The sequence below is a fragment of the Sinocyclocheilus grahami genome, unplaced genomic scaffold, assembly GCF_001515645.1.
Source record: "Sinocyclocheilus grahami isolate Dianchi unplaced genomic scaffold, SAMN03320097.WGS_v1.1 scaffold1059.1, whole genome shotgun sequence".
NCBI classification, from domain to species: Eukaryota; Metazoa; Chordata; class Actinopteri; order Cypriniformes; family Cyprinidae; genus Sinocyclocheilus; species Sinocyclocheilus grahami.
Genome location: NW_015506238.1, coordinates 66,889 through 87,935, shown reverse-complemented (window position 1 = coordinate 87,935; position 21,047 = coordinate 66,889). Strand labels below are relative to the sequence as shown.

General features: G+C 38.6%; 1 protein-coding gene across 1 annotated transcript in view; it reads left to right on the top strand.

The window, feature by feature from the left end:
• Window positions 1-17,348, top strand: part of LOC107566211 (glutamine--fructose-6-phosphate aminotransferase [isomerizing] 2-like) — a 22,521-nt gene extending 5,173 nt beyond the window's left edge. The window contains exons 5-18 of the mRNA XM_016251583.1: window positions 1,746-1,880; window positions 4,225-4,286; window positions 6,921-7,000; window positions 10,105-10,222; window positions 10,481-10,644; window positions 11,428-11,523; window positions 12,679-12,776; window positions 13,109-13,229; window positions 13,718-13,875; window positions 14,041-14,155; window positions 14,234-14,361; window positions 14,481-14,648; window positions 14,837-14,998; window positions 16,310-17,348. Of these exons, the coding sequence (XP_016107069.1) occupies window positions 1,746-1,880; window positions 4,225-4,286; window positions 6,921-7,000; window positions 10,105-10,222; window positions 10,481-10,644; window positions 11,428-11,523; window positions 12,679-12,776; window positions 13,109-13,229; window positions 13,718-13,875; window positions 14,041-14,155; window positions 14,234-14,361; window positions 14,481-14,648; window positions 14,837-14,998; window positions 16,310-16,354 (1,650 nt within the window). The 3' untranslated portion in view covers window positions 16,355-17,348. The remainder of the gene's footprint in view (window positions 1-1,745; window positions 1,881-4,224; window positions 4,287-6,920; window positions 7,001-10,104; window positions 10,223-10,480; window positions 10,645-11,427; window positions 11,524-12,678; window positions 12,777-13,108; window positions 13,230-13,717; window positions 13,876-14,040; window positions 14,156-14,233; window positions 14,362-14,480; window positions 14,649-14,836; window positions 14,999-16,309) is intronic.
• The last annotated feature ends 3,699 nt before the right edge of the window (window positions 17,349-21,047 follow it).

The window sequence follows — 21,047 nt, the reverse complement described above, 5'->3', positions numbered from 1 at the left end:
ATAGGCCTATATATACCCAAGCCAATTTATTATTCTTTCCTTTTTGTCTTAGTGTTTAAAATATTTATTTTGAAACAAATTAATTAATTTCTTAATTAAACAAACATACTTACTGGGTGAGCAGGGTAGGCCATGCCCAGCTGATGCAAAAAATAGAATTTATATCTACACAGAAGAAAGCCCTGTCTAGACTCTGCCCCGGTATGAGTTGTGTCGAGCTATTCATTAGCCTGTTTGTTTGATGAAAAAAGATTAAATGTAGTTGCAATAAATGCGTTGAGAATCCGTACAACTGCAGCAGTGGAGGACTATTATTCTGCTGCGTGATACTGCAGAAGAACTGATGACGGCACGGTTTGATCTTCAGCTGACCAATCAGCAGAAAGGGGCGTTTAATTCCTGCCCACATGTAGAAATAGAATATTCAAGCTGTTTTTTTGGGGGGGGGAAATGAAAAAGGAGCCGTTTTCTAATTTTTCTACTTTCAATATTAAATAAAAAAACGAATGATCGAATGATACACGGATTTAAAACAATGCCTTAAAGGTGGGACAAGTGATTTTTCAAAAACGCTTTAGAAAACTGATTTGGGCAGACTAGCAAAACAAACTTTTAGCAAATTAGCAGTAAGGGGCGTGTCTACTCATGATGTGGAGAAGAGAGCGTTTAGTGCACAGGACGGACATTAGCGAGCCGAGCAACAGAAAGATAGAGATGGCGGATAAAAAACAAAAGAGGAAAACATCTGCGGAACAAAAGAAGGCTTAAGGCAAGAAGTAGGACCTGTGTAAATATCGGATCAGCTTTCCAGCGCTGGAGAGAACTCAAGGAGCGGAAGGCCTGCGATCGGACGACGAGGTTGCTTTGTTTCTTCTCGATAGGCGAGTAACACCGTGTCTGCGCCGCAACAGCTAAAGTCTGTCTAGTACACTGGACGTGACAAAGCGACCGTTGAAAATCATTTGAATTTTGTGTTAATACGTCATGAATAGAACGCAGCAGCAGTTTTCTGTCGGGGATTTGTCGTGTCGTGCCACACCGCATCCAGTGTAGACCATAGAAATTACTGAAATAAACTTTTCCACGACATTCTAATTTATTGAGATGCACCTGTATATCTATGGTGTAGACTGCATCACTGATTATAATGAGTTCCATAGAATTTTGTCATGCCACGCCACTTGTGTCCGGTGTAGACACAGTGTAACATTGGTTTTGCTTTGTTTCACAGAACTAATCGTTGCCTGGGTTGCGTACGTATGTGTGGGGCAGAGCTATCAAAATAGGGGCGAGACCCTTTTGGGGTAGGGACGTGCTTGTTTTGGTGATTTCAAATGTCAACATTGGCTACCAGAAATCGCTTACCCCACCTTTAAAGAGATGTTTGGTTGCTAGTTAACATTATCTAGTAGCCTAAACAGCCTAATTGACATTAGCAGAAAAGGAAAGTAATTTCCGTCATTGTCAAATTAAGACAAGGAACATGTATTAAAAACTTAAATATAGTAAATTTATATTAATTAACAAACAGAAACATGAATGGAATTAGAGTGGAATTTAGTTTTGATGTAATGATGATTCAAAGCAAAGGAACTGTTCAAAGCTATTATGTTTAGTATTCCACTTTCTCTCTCTCTTTCACTTTCATTTATCTCTGATTACTTTTTCCACAAAAGAAAAACATGTTTTGTTTTCCTGCTGCTTGTGTCTGTAACCATGGCTTTTCCATCCCAACACATTGATAGGTTTCCAAAGGCTATGAGTTCGAGTCGGAAACAGACACCGAGGTCATCCCTAAGTTGATCAAGTATCTGTATGACAACCGCGAGAATGAGTATGTGTCCTTCTCCACCCTAGTGGAGCGTGTCATTAAGCAGCTGGTAAGCATCACGAGTGTGTACGTGTGTGTACGTGTGTGTGGAATGAGGGGGTGGTCTTACAGGCCTCTGGGAACCCCTTGCTCGGATTGTGAAAGTTAAAGGCCAGTTCTTGGTAATTTTCAGCCCTTTTAAAAAGAAGAAAAAAGTTCAGAAGTAGGGGAGCGCGGGGCACAAAGTAACGCGGGGTTAGTTGTAACACACATGGTTTGAATATTTCCACACATGCTAGCATAACAAAATTTACAGTATTTATTAGTTACCATATCAACATTATATAGAAATAAAGTGTGCCAAAAATTCAAAAATCTTTTGAAGATATCAATGAACATTTATTTTACCATAGTAAAATTTTAATTCTGACTTAAAGGGATAGTTCATCCAAAAATGAAAATTATCATATTTTTTAAGTTTATCTGCTTACCCCCAAGGCATCCAAGATGTAGGTGACTTTGTTTCTTCAGTAATCTCTGTTTTTAAAATGAGACAAATCTGCTATTATTTTAATCTCCAATCTGTTAATTATCAGTTTAGATGTTTTTTTTTTTTTTTTAATGCTTCGCTAACTAGTAGAAGACAGTGACTGGTTTTAAACTCCAGTTGCGCAGATGGTGCATATTATAACACTGCGTTACAATGTGCTATTCTATGACATTAGCGATGTAATTTACACTATTTACTTTAATGAATTTTAATGAGAATCAACGAGAAACAGATGAATAAAAAAATTATTATTTCAAGACATGTAAAGCATTTTTGCTCCTTTATATGGGCTGTCCCAAGCATGATTGCAATGTTCATTGTCAAACTCCAAAATCAGATTATTTTTAATTCTTAAAAAAACGCCATTATTTTATTTTAAAAATATATATATATTTTATTTTATTAACAAAATATTTTAGTTTGTCTTGTATATATTTTTTTCATTCGATCAGATAACATTTTAAGCTGTTATATGGTCATGTTACAACGTGCCCCTCCGATGTTACAATGTACCCCACCTATGGGGCATGTTGTCACATTTCAATTCCATTTTTTGAGGGTAAATAAAGAAAAACGTATACATAGTAATCATGAAACAAAGCAAAATATTTGTACTAGACAAGTGTAAAATTACTGTAGATAAAAAAAATTATATTCTGAACCCCATGTGGATTTACAAAAACTGAGGAAGTCAAAAAGTGTTACTTTGTGCCCCGCTCTCCGCTACCTCTCTGTGTGAGGGGTAGTTACTCGTTTTTCACCATGATAGTTGTAGTCAGTCTCTCAAAGTTCTCACAGATAAACCAAGTAAGACTAGTGATTTTATTATCCGCAGTAAATACACTGATCTGAATTACCTAGTGGTGAATCTCAAGTAGCCTTTCAAGAACATGTCAGACTTCACTTCAAAATTAGCAGTAAATAAGACATACTTTGCTATATAAAGTAAATTAAGCATATTTGTTTGTTATTTTCATGACAGTTAAGCACATTTCCCCCAAAAATATCATTATTGTATTGCAAAATAATTAGAAATTATTTAAATTAATATATTTATACATCAGGACCGGCCAGAAGGTTACAATCCACTTTCACCAGATAAAATATGCAAGATAGCAATAAAAAATAATAGCAAGAAATGCCTGTGATCACCAAATGAGCATATTAGAATGACTTCTGAAGGATCATGTGACACTGAAGACGGGAATAATGGCTGCTGAAAATTCAGCTTCGACATCACAAGAATAAATTGCATTTTTAAATATATAAAAATAGTAATAATATTTTGCAATGTTTTTTTTAAACTAATAAATTCAGCCTTGGTGAGCATAAAATATTTATTTTTCAGAAACATTAAAACTTCCGAATGGTAGTGTACATATACTGTGTGTGTATAGATAGATAGAGCAATAGTCTATTTAAAGGCTGCATGTTAATAAGCACGTAGACATAAAATGTCTACACAGTGAGTCGTGTATCAGTGTGTTTGGGTTATGTATGTGTGAACTGGTGTCTGTGTGCTGGGCAGCGAGTCAGGAGAGGCTCAGTGAGGAGGTAGGGGCAAATATGATTTCCCTCAGCACACTGAGAGGGCCCCTATTCCCTTAAGTTCAACCCTCACTGTGGGGCTCTGTTCCTCTCAGGTCCCCGGTGCCCCCTCCACCTCCCTGGGCCTCTGCTCCAGGCCTTATCCTGAGCTGCGCTACAGAGGGGGGCTGCCGAAGAAACGCGAGACCCTACCTTTGCCTGTTCAGCAGAATAATGATGTTTCCATTTAGATCCGTATCATAGCTATTCCTGTGCCTCACCGACGGACGAACATTTGTCTCATTCACTGTTTTTTTTTTTCTCTATCTTTCCTCAGGAAGGGGCATTTGCTCTGGTTTTCAAAAGCATTCATTTCCCAGGAGAGGCAGTTGCCACCAGGTCAGTAAGGGCTATGGTTTCTCTGAAACTGTAACACACTCAAGTTTCCTTGTTCCCTTCTTGCTCTTTTTGTCTTCTGAGATGAACCTTTCCCCATTATTTCTCTACATGCCAGTGAACAAGAGCCAGAAGGTTACAATCCGCTGTCGGCAGATAAGATTTATGATGTTTAGTTACAATCTGCACATTTAAAGACAAGGAACTACGATTCTAAAAAAGCGGTGCCTGTCCAGGAATCAGGGATTTAACAGAGGTGTTTATGAAGGGTTATTACACCATGCTTGTGAAACTGTAACACACTCAAGTTTCCTTGTTCCCTTCTTGCTCTTTTTGTCTTCTGAGATGAACCTTTCCCCATTATTTCTCTACATACCAGTGAACAAGAGCCAGAAGGTTACAATCCGCTGTCGGCAGATAAGATTTATGATGTTTAGTTACAATCTACACATTTAAAGACAAGGAACTACGATTCTAAAAAAGCGGTGCCTGTCCAGGATCAGGGATTTAACAGAGGTGTTTATGAAGGGTTATTACACCATGCTTTGTACACTGACCCTGTATATAGAATTTTGAATCGACTGAAGCCAAGACCGGAGTCTGCCTGTCTCTGATTATGAACGAATGTGTTGTTGGTTTTGGTCAATTCTGTCCTGCTGGGAAGGGAACATTTTAAGACGGGCCATGTTGCAAGACCCATCAGTGTGGGTTGCTGCATAGACACTAAAAATGTTCTCTCTGTTTTTACACCATCTAAGAGACTTTTTGGAAAGGTTATTCATGGAACTTTTGAGGGAGATGTTGCTTTGAGTATGCTCAGTGTTTGCTAAGTGCTTTTCAAACTCTTTGATGTCAATAACCCCCAAATATGACGAGGGATTAAGTGTGATATTATAAATGCAATGTTTCCATTTAGATTTTTCTAAAACAAATTGCTAAAATATTATTGAAATGGTATTCTTTCATGTCATTCCAAACCTAAATGGCTTTCTTCTATAGAACAAGAAGATATCTTGAAGGATCTTTTTGTCCATACAAATCCCATTGACATTTATTGTATGGAATAAAACACACAGAAGCATTTCTAAAAGATGCATCTATTATGTTCCACAGAAGGAAGTCATGAGGGTGAGTAAATGACAGAATTCACATTTTAGATAAGCTTTAAATTAACACATTAACTGTGATAGCCCTAAAGAATAGTAAAATCTTTATTTTAATTAATTTTTCATGGACCCACTAGTACCCCCTAGTAACCATCCAGAGCACCCCAGCAACCACCAACAGTATTAGTACCCTGACAAATGCTTCCACAACACCCTTGAGTCATAGTGGTAACTTTTACAAACACCACTCACATTCAGTGAATTATTGTTATTATTGTTAACTAAAGCAGAAACTAAAAAAAATAAAAATACTAATATCCAAGTAATGTTTTCATTAATTGATAAAAAATATATATAAATATTAGATGAAAATTATATAAATGCTTCTTTGGTAACTAACTGAAAGTTAAAGCACAAACAAAAATTACTGAAATAAAAATACATTAAAGCTAAATAGAAATAAAAATTACAAAAGCACATAACAAAATAAAAAAAAAAACTAAATAAAATGAAAACTGATATATAAACGTAAACAAAAATACTGAAATATAAAAATAAAAGCTAATTCTACATTAGCTAATTCTACAATAAATACTATAATGGTATATAATTAATATTAAAACAACACTGTAAAAATGTAGTCAGTCTTAAATCCTAAATTCCAAGTTTATTTTTATTTTTCATATGCTCTTTTGAAGAATCCATCCCAAAGAACAGAATAACATTAGCACATCACTTCCATTTTCTCTTACGTTCTGTCTCACCTTCATTTGACTATCATTTGACTACACATGACCCCCAAAGCAAAATCATCTCACCCAATGCTGTTGGGTGTTGACTATCAACATTTTGTTGCTCGTGGTTCATTAATAAATCTGGGTCCAGCTGGTTCAGATTTAAAATCCAAAATACACTGAACATTTAGCTTGCTACGCACACTGAAATGCAACTGCCCAACCAGTTCAAACAAAGTAAGCACTGAGAAAGTGCTCTGGTGTGAACCCATTTGGCACGTCAACAGAAGGAACTGTGGGGCTGCGCCAAGCAAGATAGGTGGTGCATGCAAAGGACGGGTCTGAAATATTTCCTCAAACAGAGGGAAGGGGGGGAGGGGACCTTAACAAGGATATTAAATAGAGAGTGTGCAAAACCTCTCCTCAACACAGGTGTCTTGTTTACAGCAGTGCTATGCTAACACCATTCACTCAGCCAATGGAAGAGCAGAGGCACTGCACATTGAAACTAGGGCAAAGTCCGGCAGGTGTGCTGTTGTTCCATTAAAAACAACAATCTTTTTTTTTTTTTTTTTTTTTTTTTTTTAAAAAAAGAAAAAAAATTTTTTTAAAATTTTTTTTTTTTTTTTTAACAATTTTTTTTTTTTTTTTTTTTTTTTTTTTGCATAAAAGGAAATTAAATTTCTTTAAAGATTTTATCTGTTGTCTCTTGTCTGTTTTTACACACACAAAGCATGCTATGCATAAGTAGTCAGTAAAAAAATATATCCGTCTTATCTCATCTTTTTTTCAAACAGGAGGGGCAGTCCACTGCTCATCGGCGTGCGCTGTCAGTATGAGCTTTCCACAGAGCAGATCCCTGTCCAGTACAACTGTGGTAAGTCTGGCTCACTTCATCCCTTCTTCTCAAACCAGTTCTGCTCATTAGAAGTGAGTTTGTTATCTCACACTATGCGGCCAAGAACTATATGAACACCCCAAAAACACACCCATACTGTATTTGTTTGTTGAACATTTCATTCGCATTTGCATCCGTAGTGAGTAGGACCTCCCTAGATTTGGGGTCAGTATGTTTTTTTTGTTGTTTTTTTTTGAAAGATTAACATTTTTATTTAGCAAGAATGCAATAAATCGATCAAAAGTGACAAGTAAGGACTTTTATAATGTTACAAAAGATCCATGTTCTAAATAAAACATGTTCTTTGAACTTTCTATTCATCAAATATTCTTGAAAAAAATGTGTCCTAGTTTCTACAAAAAATATTGAGCAGCACAACTGTTTTCAACATCGTTAGTGATAAGAAATGTTTCTTGAGCTGCAAATCAGCATATCCTAAAGATTTCTGAAGGATCATGTGACACTGATTTGCATCAGTAGTGAGTAGGACCTCCCTAGATTTGGGGTCAGTATGTTTTTTTTTGGTTTTTTTTTTTTTTTTTTTGAAAGATTAACATTTTTATTTAGCAAGAATGCAATAAATCGATCAAAAGTGACAAGTAAGGACTTTTATAATGTTACAAAAGATCCATGTTCTAAATAAAACATGTTCTTTGAACTTTCTATTCATCAAATATTCTTGAAAAAAATGTGTCCTAGTTTCTACAAAAAATATTGAGCAGCACAACTGTTTTCAACATCGTTAGTGATAAGAAATGTTTCTTGAGCTGCAAATCAGCATATCCTAAAGATTTCTGAAGGATCATGTGACACTGAAAATGACTGCTGAAATTTCAGGTTTGCATCATGGCAATAAATTATATTTTAAAATATATAAAAATAGAAAATTTTATTAAAATGTCTAAATATATATATTATTTTATTTTTTATTTTTTTATTGTAATATTTCTGTTTTTACTGTATTTTGATCAAATAAATGCAGCCTTGGTGAGCATAAGAAACGTGTTGCAAAAACATTTAAAAATCTGGCAAACCCCAAACTTTTTAAAGGGGTCCTATTATGCTCTTTTACAAAGTCTTGATTTTGTTTTGGGGGTGTACTAGAACATGCTCTCATGCTTGGTGGTTTGAAAATTTGCATTATTTTTCACATAATTTACATTATTAAGATACCTTTCTCCCCAGCCTGGCACAAACGGCTCAATTAGTTCCAGATTTGATGAAGGCCCGTCTTCCGAAAAACAAAATGTGTTGCGATTGGTTAGCTGGCCCAGTGCATTGTGATTGGCGAAGAGCTTAGAGTGTTTCAGTACTGCCCCGCCCCTTGCCAATGCATCAAGGCTGTTTCCGAAATCGCCCCTATACCCTTAAATAGTGGCGACAGCCATTTTTATTGTTGTCCGAAACCATAGTGGACCCTCTCCAGTGCACTCATTCAATCCCACAATGCACCGCAAAAATTAGTGTACAACTGGTGCAAGCTCAACGGCTAGAGAATACCCATAATGCACTGTGAGAGTCATGCGCCAAATTAATTCCCTCGTCTCGCCAGAAGATGGCGCCCGCAGCTGAATAATCAATCTGTTCATATTACAAAGCGCTCATCCATGGCGTACAGGTTAATACAATACAGGTAAAAATTCATTGTAAATTGATTATTAAATGGTTTAATTAGGGTTTGTACATATTTTCCGCGACTACTTAATCTTACTACTGGAGCTGCAAGTTTGCCAGTTTCAAATGATTATTAAACCGCAAGCACCAACTATGCAAAAGCGGCAGTCCTTACGGTGCACTCGGTGTCCGAATTCACTCACTCGTTTTCATTCACTCCTTAGTGAACTGAATTAGTGACCTAATGTAGGGGATAGTGAATGCGTGTATAGGGGGTGATTTCGGACACAGCCCAAGTTACGTCTGTTCCGGTATAGTTAAGGATGGCGTCAATATTGCCATATCAATTTGAGCCAGATTCAGACCCCGAGAATATTGAACAAGAGGATCAGAACCTTTGCATGCACTGATATGGAGGACTTTCTTCTTCTTTCTCTGATGCCCTAACTCTGCAGCAGCACTACTTCTTCGTCGTCATCGTCTTGTCTGATGCACTCAACCAAGCATTCTAACCACGACCTCGCCTCTCCCCACCCCCCAACCATTCGAATTGCCGTAGGCGGGAGTTATTTTAATGATATTCTAATGAGCCGTTTTGTGATCTCACAAAACCCCGGAAAAAAACGCTGTAGTCCAAACGAGCCGTTCGTTGTAGTTCTTGAAAAGGGATAAAAAAAAAAAAAAGAAATATCTCCCTTTGGAGTTGACTTTGAGATTTGTAACTTTGTAGATCTTTTTTTTTATGCCCAAACATACACACTACTTCAAAAAGTGAAAAAGCATAATAGGACCCCTTTGATAGTATTATATTTGGCTGGGGTTTGCTCCCATTTAGACATATTTAGTCATGCTGGAAAAGAAAAGACACCCCCTCCCCTCCCCTCCCCAAACTATTGCCACAAAGTCGGAAACCCACAGTTTTCTAGAATGGAAGTGTATGCTGTAACATTAAGATTAGTCTCAACCGGAATTGAGGAGACTAGCCAAACCATTCATTTGAAGGAGGTGTCACATACTTTTGGCCACATAGTTTTGCCACAGAAGCAAAGAATGTGCTTAGGGCACTGTTAGGCTTAGGGAAAAACAGGCAGCATTGCCATCATGGTGACGTCTGGCACATTTTGGGCTGAGGTTTTGGACTGGCGTGTGGCATCCAGCCCAAGCCTGACTTCGAAATACATTTCTTTATGATGACAGTTGTCATTGTCTGTTTGTAATATAACCGTAATGTTACAATGCTCTATTTTTTAACATTTAAAGATGGTTTTTATGAAGTAAACGCATTTAATTTTCTATTTCAGTTTAAATTGTTTCAGTTTAAACTGTATGCTAACAGAAAAGTCAGTTCATTTTATAATATTAAATCACCTGACTTTGTTTCCTGCTTTAAGCAACAATTCTCTGATAATATTTCACCGATTTTATTTAATTTTTTTAAGAAGTATGATTTTATTTCCTTTCTCCTCTAGGTGATTCCAGGACAAATGAACAGGAGAAAAACTTACTGAACCGAAGGGGCAGCACCAATGCCTTGCACTCAGTCCATGACAGACTGGCAGTGGAGTTTTACTTCGCCTCTGATGCTAGGTAGCACACATATTACATTGTAGAATCTTGAGCATTCGACAGTGTAATATTAACATTAGCATTATTGTTTCTCATTAAGAAACCTAAAGATTGCTGATGTCCAGGTTAAACAGTTCATACCAGTTACTAACTGAAATGGACATAAAACTGAATAAATATGATGTCAGCTCAGCAGTGCACCCTGCTGGCTACATAACATTACACATGTGATTGTAATAGTAAAACTAAAATATGTTTACTTTTATTTTTCTCTCTCAGTGCCATCATTGAGCACACCAACAAGGTGATTTACCTGGAGGACGATGATGTCGCCGTGGTGATGGAGGGGAAGTTGTATGTGCACCGTATTAAGCGTAAAGCGGGTGAAGACCCCGTCCGTGTCATTCAGACCCTACAGATGGAGCTCCAGCAGATCATGAAAGGTCCCAGATCACACTAACACCATTGAAACAACATCCAAAGAGATAGTTCTCCCAAAAATGAAAATTTTATTTACTCACCCTCATGTTGTTCCAAACTTGTATGAATTTCTTTCTTCTGTTGAACACAAATAAAGATATTTTGAAGAATGTTGGTTAATGGCTATCAGCAACTGTTTGGTTACAAACATACTTCAAAATATATTTTGGGACAGCTTGGGGGTGAGTAAATGATTACAGAATTTACATTTTTTGAATTTTTAAAAACCGCCTGACCACTGAGAATTTGTTAGTAAATAATAGAAAATTAAAACTGAAGAATGAAATAAAGTATAAAATACAATAAAAAAAAAACAACTTCAAAATTTCATTTAAAAGTGGGAGAACTTGTACAATTGGTGGCTGACTAAATACTTTTTTTCCCCACTGTATACATCTTTGCATTTCCTTGGAATCAAACCCATGACCTTGGTGTTGCAGGCACTATGCTCTACGTTTCTGAACGGTTTTGACAGATTGTTTTTTGTTCAGATAAAAATTAATTCTGACACTGTGTACTAAGTAATGTACCAAACCCATTTGCTGTTAGTTTGGCAGTGGAACTCAAAAGGACCATTTTGGAAAAGTTCCAGTCATATTGGCATCTCTGCAACAGTTCTTTCGATTTTTATCTGCAAGGTCTTTGGTTTGATAATGACTTTTCATGCCAAATGTCACCTTGACTTTTGTACAGTAGTTCAGTAGGCAAAGTTTAGTTTTTGTGCTCACACTGTTTAATACCTTTAGGGAACTTCAAGGCTTTCATGCAGAAGGAGATCTTTGAGCAGCCTGAATCTGTCGTCAACACCATGAGAGGCAGAATCTGTTTTGACGGCAACACAGGTACAACATGAACTTCCACTTTGCCAGAACATCCATGTGAAATTAACTTTTGTAGCGCAACCCTGAAAGTGCAGCCTCATTTGATACTGCAAAATTAGAGCCATTCTTAAAGGGATAGTGCTGTTAATTTACTAGGTGACTAGGTTTTTTTTTTCCTTCATTAAAACTTTTTTTTTTTTTGAAAAAAATTTTTTTTGCTGAAGCTATGGTCCTTGGTGATTTAAAAAAGGAAAAACCATGGACCCCGTAACTTTGAGAGTCAACAGAAAACTAATAGAGGCAACACAAAATTAATACTCATGGCTCCTGACAATATATTGACATCTTATGAAGAGAAACGATCAGTCTATGCAAGAAACTGAACATTATTTGCAAAAAAGAATCTTAAGCCTTGTTCAGACTGTCAGCCCAAATCCGATTGAAATCCGATCATATTTAGATAATCTGAACGGCAACTGAACTACATGAAATCTCATTTGTGCAAATCCGTTTTGAGCTACATTCATATGTGGTTTGGAATCCTATTCAAATTGCATTCCTGGAAATCCGTTTCAGTCTGACCGCTCAGATCGTATTTATCGTAGTTTTTCACGTTCTCACGCCACGTAAAACGTAAACACGTCAGACGTTTTTGTAGAAAATATAATAAATGCCTTTGCAGAAACAAGCTTGTGTTGTTGCGAAATTTAAGTCATGTGGAAAAAGACAATATACTGCTACTGTACTCACATCTTTAAGTGTTGAAACGAGCAGAGATGACAGCACGGAATAAAGTCGCACATTCCAGCTTCCTGCATTTCTGATGTTGCCTCAAAAGATGAAATCCATAATAAGAATAATAATCCAGCGCGACGCCAACATGTTGTCATGTCATAAGACAACATCTGTATTGCAAACTGAATTGCTGTTATTGTTGTTTTTAGCGTAGGCATAACAATGCAACGGCATTGCCATATTAACCAATGCACATTCGGTAAAACGAAAGAGTGCTTATGGCCACACAAATCGGATTTGAACAGTTGCGATGCACAGTGTGGACAGTCAGTCGTCTAGATCGGATTCCATCCGGATATGCACAAAATTGGATTTGGGCTGACAGTCTGAACGAGGCTTTATAACCAGATAATTTTAGGCCAATTTCATTTGTGTGCACAGTTATTCTTGGTGGCCTGTCTGACCATCTGAAGGAGATCAAGAGATGCAGACGCTTGATCTTGATTGGCTGTGGAACCAGTTACCATGCAGGAGTGGCAGTATGTTTTTGCATTTTTTTTTTTGTCTGGAACAATTTATTGCTTTAAAGATGAAAATTATGGAAGAATGAGATGTTTTTTTGCATATGTGTTTGCTATGTGTTATCCATTTTCATTGCAAGGCTCTTTGGAAAACCTTATTCTGGCTAAGAGTGACATTGAACAGTTATTTTTTTTTTGCACTGTAAATTGACTGGTGAACTGCATATTTGATTGTCATCCATGGCAACATACCGATTTCGTATTGAAGGACTTCAGCATTATTTCGCTGACTGTACGTTTTCTCTGGCTTGAGCTCATGATCACAGCATTATCTCTGATTTTCTGCGCAGACACGTCAGATCCTTGAAGAGTTGACTGAGCTTCCTGTTATGATCGAGTTGGCCAGTGATTTCCTAGACCGCATCACACCCGTTTTCAGAGATGATGTCTGTTTCTTCATCAGCCAGTCGGGTAAAGTGCAGCTCTTTATCATCAGTCTCATGATTTTTATTCAGGAAAGCATTGATAATAATAACCTTTGAACTGATATGGCACTGAATTACACAATGATAAGTGCATGAGGTGATATAATCTCTAGATACCCAGATGGCCACAAGACAGAAACAAACAAATAAAAAAAAGCATATCTCCGTTGTTTCTCAACAATGAGAATCAATGTTTTTTCTCCTAAGAAAAAAAAGAGTACATTAATTTCTTTAGAGGTCTCAAGATGTCTAAAACTTTGCTCAGATTTTTCAGGATATCAAATTCTGCACTCAAAAGTCATACTTGAATATGAATGCTAACATTTCTGAGGACTCATAAAACTTGATTTTATTGAGTAGAGTAAAATACTGTTACTGGTGCAGCAGGTTTTTTGGTTGATGACACTAACACATGCATGTCAATGCTACTGAAAAAGTAGTTTGCTTTATATATTGATAATGTCTTTCAATCAGGTGAGACGGCAGACACTCTGATGGCATTACGCTACTGTAAGCAGCGTGGGGCACTGACTGTGGGAGTCACCAACACTGTTGGCAGCTCCATCTGCAGGGAGACCGACTGTGGAGTTCACATCAATGCTGGGCCTGAGGTTGGAGTTGCCAGCACTAAGGTACTATAGAGCCCAATGAAAATTAACATTTTGGCTTAATTATAACAAATATAAATAAAGAATGAATATTATATTATTATATGTTGTTTGTCTCTCCCCCTGTCCTTTGTATGAGTGTGTGTGTGTGCAAATTTCGTATTAATTGTGTCTTCTGATTATCTGCAGGCCTACACTAGTCAGTTTGTGTCTCTGATCATGTTTGCCCTGATGCTGAGTGAAGACAGGCTTTCAATGCAGCAGAGAAGACTGGAGATCATCAACGGCCTCAAAAAACTGCCAGGTGGGCATTTTACATAATTGTGTATTGTGTATTTTTTGCTTTGAGATAAGATTAACTTTGACACTGCCTTCCATTCAGAGCTGATCAAGGAAGTTCTGGCTCTTGATGACCAAATCAAAAGCATTGCAGATGAGCTCCACCATCAGAGGTCTCTATTAGTCATGGGTCGAGGCTACAACTACGCCACCTGCCTAGAGGGGGCTCTGGTGAGTATGATGCAGGATATAGCTGGAGGAATATATTCCTCCAGGAACTGATCATGTGCTCACTGATCACAGAACCGTGGTGTAGTCAATCACATTTTCTTGGTCTTTGTACCCTGTAGAAAATTAAAGAGATCACGTACATGCACTCAGAGGGCATTATGGCTGGAGAGTTGAAGCACGGCCCATTGGCGTTGATTGACAAGCATATGCCTGTCATCATGATCATCATGAGAGATGCTTGCTACAAAAAGTGCCACAATGCCTTGCAACAGATCACCGCCAGACAGGTAACAATTATAATGTGATAAAACCGTCCACCAGTAATATATGCTACTGCTAAAAACTTTGGCTCCTGAGATTTTTTTTTTAATGTTTTTGAAGTATTTTATGTTCATCAAGGCATTTAAAAACAATCTGAAATATGTCCAATCATTCAACACTTTATGATGACTAATATCTTGTCTATATCTTTTAGGGCCGCCCCATCATCCTATGTTGCCAGGACGACCCAGAGATCAGTAAAATGGCATATAAGACCATTGAACTGCCTCAAACAGTGGACTGTCTGCAGGGCATCCTCAGTGTCATTCCACTGCAGCTCATATCCTTCCATCTGGCTGTTCTCAGAGGATATGATGTACGTTTTACCTTTCCATTACTCATTTATTAAAAAGTTTATATTAAAAAAACTGCTTAAGGCGGTGTCCCACTAAAGGCCTCGATATACTTCAAGCTAAATCGAAGAACGAACTGATGTGACGTCATTTCGAACAAAATCCGGCCAAAGCGAAGTTCGTTTTGTGTTCGTTTTGGGAGTTCAAAATGGCTTGCAAACACCTTCGTACTACCATTGGTCCGTGATGATTACATCATAGGAGGTGTGTGCTGAGGCTCCGCCTTCTTTCAAGGGGAACTCTTCTCTGGGTTAATTTCATCTTTCGAGTCCTTGGAGGTGAGATGTCCGCACAGTGCAGAGCCGCTTTATAGTAGCAAATTAAGTTTTGCTTTTGATGAAATGAGCCACTGACACTGTTTTTCATGTTTAATACTGCTGATTGCTTTTAAGCAATATATTGAATAAAGTGCCATGTAAATACACGTGAAATGACTTCACGCGAGTGGTAATTTGCAGAGCTCGTGCAAGCATACCCATGTTGCTATGAACAGATGCTTTTTTGATAAAAAATGCTTGCTGTTCTCTCCATTTTTGTTGTTTTTAATTTGTTACTGAGAGGAAAGCGCACAGCACATATTTACCGTACATATTAATTTAAACGTCGCTTTCATCAGAGTAGGCAGCATCGGGGATGTTCGATAACAGTATACCGCTGCTCACGTATTTCGAACTTCGTTTTACCCCTAAACGAAGAACGAAAAAGAACTTGGTTTTGAGTATATCGGGGCCTTAATTGGCTTAAATCAACTAATTTTGGAAAGAATATCCAAAGTATGCAGAAGGACAGTCTGCAGTTTTCACAAAAGCCCTGGAACTGTCAAAAGTCTGCTGAATGATATGTTTTACATCGGCTGAATCCGAAATCACCCCCTATACCCTCATTCACTATTCCCTACATTAGGTCACTAATTCAGGAGTGAATGAAAACGAGTGAGTGAATTCGGACACTGAGTGCACCGGAAGGACTGCCGCTTTTGCATAGTTGGTGCTTGCTGTTTAATAATAATTTGAAACTGGCAAACTAGCAGCTCCAGTAGTAAGATTAAAAGATTTATCTTCAACTGTATGTGTGTATGTATATGGTGTATGTATGTATGTGTATATATATATATATATATATATATATAATTAATTTTTTTCATTTGGCACTTTGCAGTACCATTTAAAATAAATTACAGTAGGCAAAACAATCAATACAAAACAGATTTGCTTTTTGCAGAATCTTTAATGTTCATTTTTATTACATATCATCATTTGTTTGATTCTCATCAGGTGGACTGCCCAAGAAACCTGGCCAAATCTGTGACCGTCGAGTAACTCCTCCCAGGAAATGTGAACTAATCGAAGTTGAAGAGGAGAGTACTGACCACCAAAGTGCAATTACCAGTGTGTGTGTTTACGTGTGTTTGCATCTGTGTGAATGTGGGAGTGTGGGTATTTATGAATTATGATCAAATCCCTAAAGTCCAAGTGCCTCAACATCCAAGTGCAAATGAAGGAAACCCTAAACTGTGCCTTACAGCCTTTTCTCTCAGCTCTTAACTGAGCCTGAAGGATAACAACTAAGTCAAAAGTTTACCTCTGAAAAAAAACGAAGTGCAATACATTAATCTGCGTGTCCAAGAAACTTGCCACCAATCACAGGGACCAAAGATCATAGTTATGTTGAGTGGGTAAGGAAGTGATGCGTAGATGTGGAAGCACATGGATGTGTAAGTATGAATTGCTCTATTACCTATCGTTTGTAATGATAGGAAACACTATTTGTCATTATTATTACATTGCACACATTTCTCTGTACTACAGAAAATTATGCCAAAAATTCAGCTGGAGCTAGCAAGTGTTAATCACATGAACTTACATACAGCGTTCTATTATTTTAGCGAAAGTATAATATAAATAACTGGGTTCCACTGGAAATTTTACTGTACTGTTAGAGTTTACTTTGACTGTGAAGCACTCATTGTTGGAACAATCATTGTGTTGTTAGGCATGCATTTAAAAAAAATTTTCTTATGAATGATTTCAATGATTGATATTTGTAATCTATATTTTGTGCCGAAATGAGATTTCAAACCCTCAGCATAACTTTTTTTTTTTTCTTACTGGGACAAAATTCTTTGTGACTTTTCCTGGTTGGTTTAAAGCATAATTTCCATGGTATGCATTTCCCTAGTTGTCATATACATCCTTTAAAATCAGTTTTAAAATCATATTTTTAAAGTTATGGGTTGAGGGTTATAGCATGAAGAGCAGCTATGAATAAAAAATAACTTTAATATTTCTTATTAATTGTTAGTTAATAAAATGAAGTACAACCAGCAACAGTGTCAGTTACTTTAATCATTCCATATGATTTTATTGTCATTTATTTATTTACCCATTCATTTCCCTACAGAGGGTACAGTAATTTTATGATTTTGATTATAGATCTGCAGTGGCCTTGAAAGATTTGTAAACAAAAAAAGTAATAAATACTATGGAATAAAACCGACAAGAGCCAAAACAAGGGATAGTTTTCAGAGCTGTTGTATAGACGGCACATAGGCACCTACAATGACAGAAACATTACGGATTGGTTGTCCATTTTGAACAGGCCACTGATTTTCACACCATTGTTTTTGGCTTACTTTAATACATATAATCTGCTCACACTGCCATCTGCTTGTTAAAATGAGTTAGTTAGTTGCCATGATGTTTAATTTGGCAGTAAGAAGGACCAAATCAGGAAAAATGAATCCGTTAATTAACTGAAAATACTAATTAAATAGATGCACAAATAACAATCAGAATGAATATTTTATATAGTATTCAGTTTGAATGAATGTAAACACATGTAACGATTCAGTCCACTGAAGGCGAGCGTAGTGAGAACCCATGTGCAGTTTTATTTACAAGTGATCCAAACAATAAACGAAGACTTGACTAGACTTGACTTGACGAGGCATGAACAGACTAGACTCACTGACAGCGGGTTACAACTTCATTACACAACAAGAGGCAATGGCAACAAGATGGCTACTTGTAACAGACAAGGAGGGTCACATGACAAGAACAAACCAATGGGAAACAAGACACATGACTAAGACAACCAATCAGAACATGACACAATGAACAAGAGAACCAATGGCATGAATACATGAGGGCAAGGGAAGCATGACACAAACAGGGAGCATGACTAAACTGCAAAATAAAAGACATGAAAACATGAACAAGAAACAAAACCCAAACCCCACATTACATATCCCCCCCTCTAAGGGCGGATCCAGACGCCCAAACAAACACAACCAAAACCCAACAAGTCCAGAAGGGTGGTGGAGTGGAGGCGGAACTGGGGGAGGGATGGAGGGCCAGGCCCATGAAGCGGAACAGGCAGAGCAGGGACCCATGGCGGAGCAGGCAGAGCGGGGGGCCATGGCGGAGCAGGCAGATCGGACGGCCATGGCGGTGCAGGCAGAGCAGGGAGCCATGGTGGAGCAGGCAGAACAGGCAGCCATGGCGGTGCAGGCAGAGCAGGGTGGCCGGGGGATGACGGCGGAGCAGGAAGCCATGGCGGAGCAGAGACATGGACAGACCACTTGACTTTGAGTTCATGAACGGCCTCCTTGGCCGTGGCAGGACAGACAGTGAGTTCATGAACGGCCTCCTTGGCCGTGGCAGGACAGACAGTGAGTTCATGAACGGCCTCCTTGGCCGTGGCAGGACAGACAGTGAGTTCATGAACGGCCTCCTTGGCCGTGGCAGGACAGACAGTGAGTTCATGAACGGCCTCCTTGGCCGTGGCAGGACAGACAGTGAGTTCATGAACGGCCTCCTTGGCCGTGGCAGGACAGACTGTGAGTTCGTGAGCGGCCTCCATGTCTGTGACAAGACAGACAGTGAGTTTGTGAACGGCCTCCTTGGCCGTGGCAGGACAGACAGTGAGTTCATGAACGGCCTCCTTGGCCGTAACAGGACAGGCAGTGAATTCAAGAACGGCCTCCATGGCTGTGACAGGACAGACAGTGAGTTCGTGAACAGCCTCTGTGGCCGTGACAGGGCAGGCAGTGAGTTCAGAAGCAGACGCCACCACATCAGGAGGTTCTGCAGCGGATGCTACCACTTCTGGAGGCACAGGAAAGGCGGACTCGTGGACAGGAGAGGGCTCTGAGACAGACTCATAGGCAGGAGAGGCCACTGGGGCAGATTCATGGACAGGAGAGGCCTCCGGGGCAGATTCATGGACAGGAGAGGCCTCCGAGGCAGATTCGTGGACAGGAGAGGCCTCTGGAGCAGACTTGTGGACAGGAGAGGCCTCTGGAGCAGACTCGTGGACAGGAGAGGCCTCTGGAGCAGACTCGTGAACAGAAGAGGCCTCAGGAGCGCAGTGTGCAGCCCACACGCTCAAAATGGCGACCGCCATTACAGGAAGGGCAGCAGAGTGTGGCATGACCTCTAAGATGGCGGGGTTTGAGAGTGTTGACGTCACCGGGATGCCTGCAGCTCGCACCGACATCAGAGGTGGGTCCATCACACTAGCAATCAAACCTTTCAACCTCCACGTCCGACTCAGGCGTGGCGGCCATCTTGGCTGGGGACTCAGGCGTAACGCAAGCAGTCGTATGGTAGAGAAATGAACATTTAATTCACGGGCAACAGCTCTGGTGGACATTCCTGCAGTCAGCATGCCAATTGCACGCTCCCCTTAAAACTTGCGACATCTGTGGCATTGTGATGTGTGATAAAACTGCACATTTTAGAGTGGCTTTTTATTGTGGCCAGCCTAAGGCTGTGCAATAATCATGCTGTCTAGTCAGCATCTTGATATGCCACACCTGTGAGGTGGATAGATTATCTCGGCAAAGGAGAAGTGCTCACTAACACAGATTTAGACAGATTTGTGAACAATATTTGAGAGAAATAGGCCTTTTATGTACATAAAAAAAGTCAAAAAAGAGTTCGGCTCATGAAAAATGGGGGCAAAAACAAAAGTGTTGCGTTTATAATTTTGTTCAGTGTATATAGAAACTAACACTTTTATTCTGCAAGGATGTAATAAATCGAACAAAAGTAAGAATCAAAGCATTTATAATGTTTCAAATAAATGCTGGTATTTTGAATGTTTCTATTCAACAAGGAATCCTGAAAAAAAATTATCAGTTTTCACAAAAATATGAAACAGCACAACTGTTTTCAACATTGATATTAATAAGAAATGTTTCTTGAGCACCAAATCAACATATTAGAATGATTACTGAAGGATCATGTGACACTGAAGAAGGGAGTAATGGCTGCTGAAAATTCCGTTTTGCCATCACCGAAACAAAAATATTTTAAATTCTAATCATATATCACAATATTTCTGTATTTGTATACAATAATATCTGTATCACTGTATTTTGATCAGATAAATGCAGGACTTATTCTACATGAGGCAAGATTAATTTCAGTGTCTTTAGATGGCATGAGAAACATAAAACTTGTCAAACGTCTTCACTCTGCCCAGTTGTTGTGGTGGGATCTCTCACTTTCCTGAGGATTAAATCTCCAGTCAGCTGCACAAACTGTTGCAACCTTTTGAGACATACAGTACTGTATTTGTTCATTGACCAGAGTGATACATGGATAGCCTATACATAAAGCACATGCAAATACATGGACATTTCTCTTAGTTATCCTGGGTTCAATTATGATGCAAGAGCACTTGGAAGAGCCCAGTATATTTAAAAGGATTATAACACCGGAGGGAAACCGCATCACTGCGATGGTGGTTAAGCTACCCAATCTCCCTTATCACTCTATACAGAGAGCCACTTACAAATACAATTCAACAGTGTTCATTATTGTCACTCAGAAGGTCACTGAGCAATAAAAGGTCATTTAGCAGTCTAGCGACGTCCACTCTTTTAAAGGTAAATCCATGTTTCTCCGTTGAGGTCAGTACTTGCTGAGGTCAACATCTGCATCACAAACAGTGATGTTATGGATCCAAAGCAAAAACAGAACAAAACCCAGTGATATGAGGTATGTA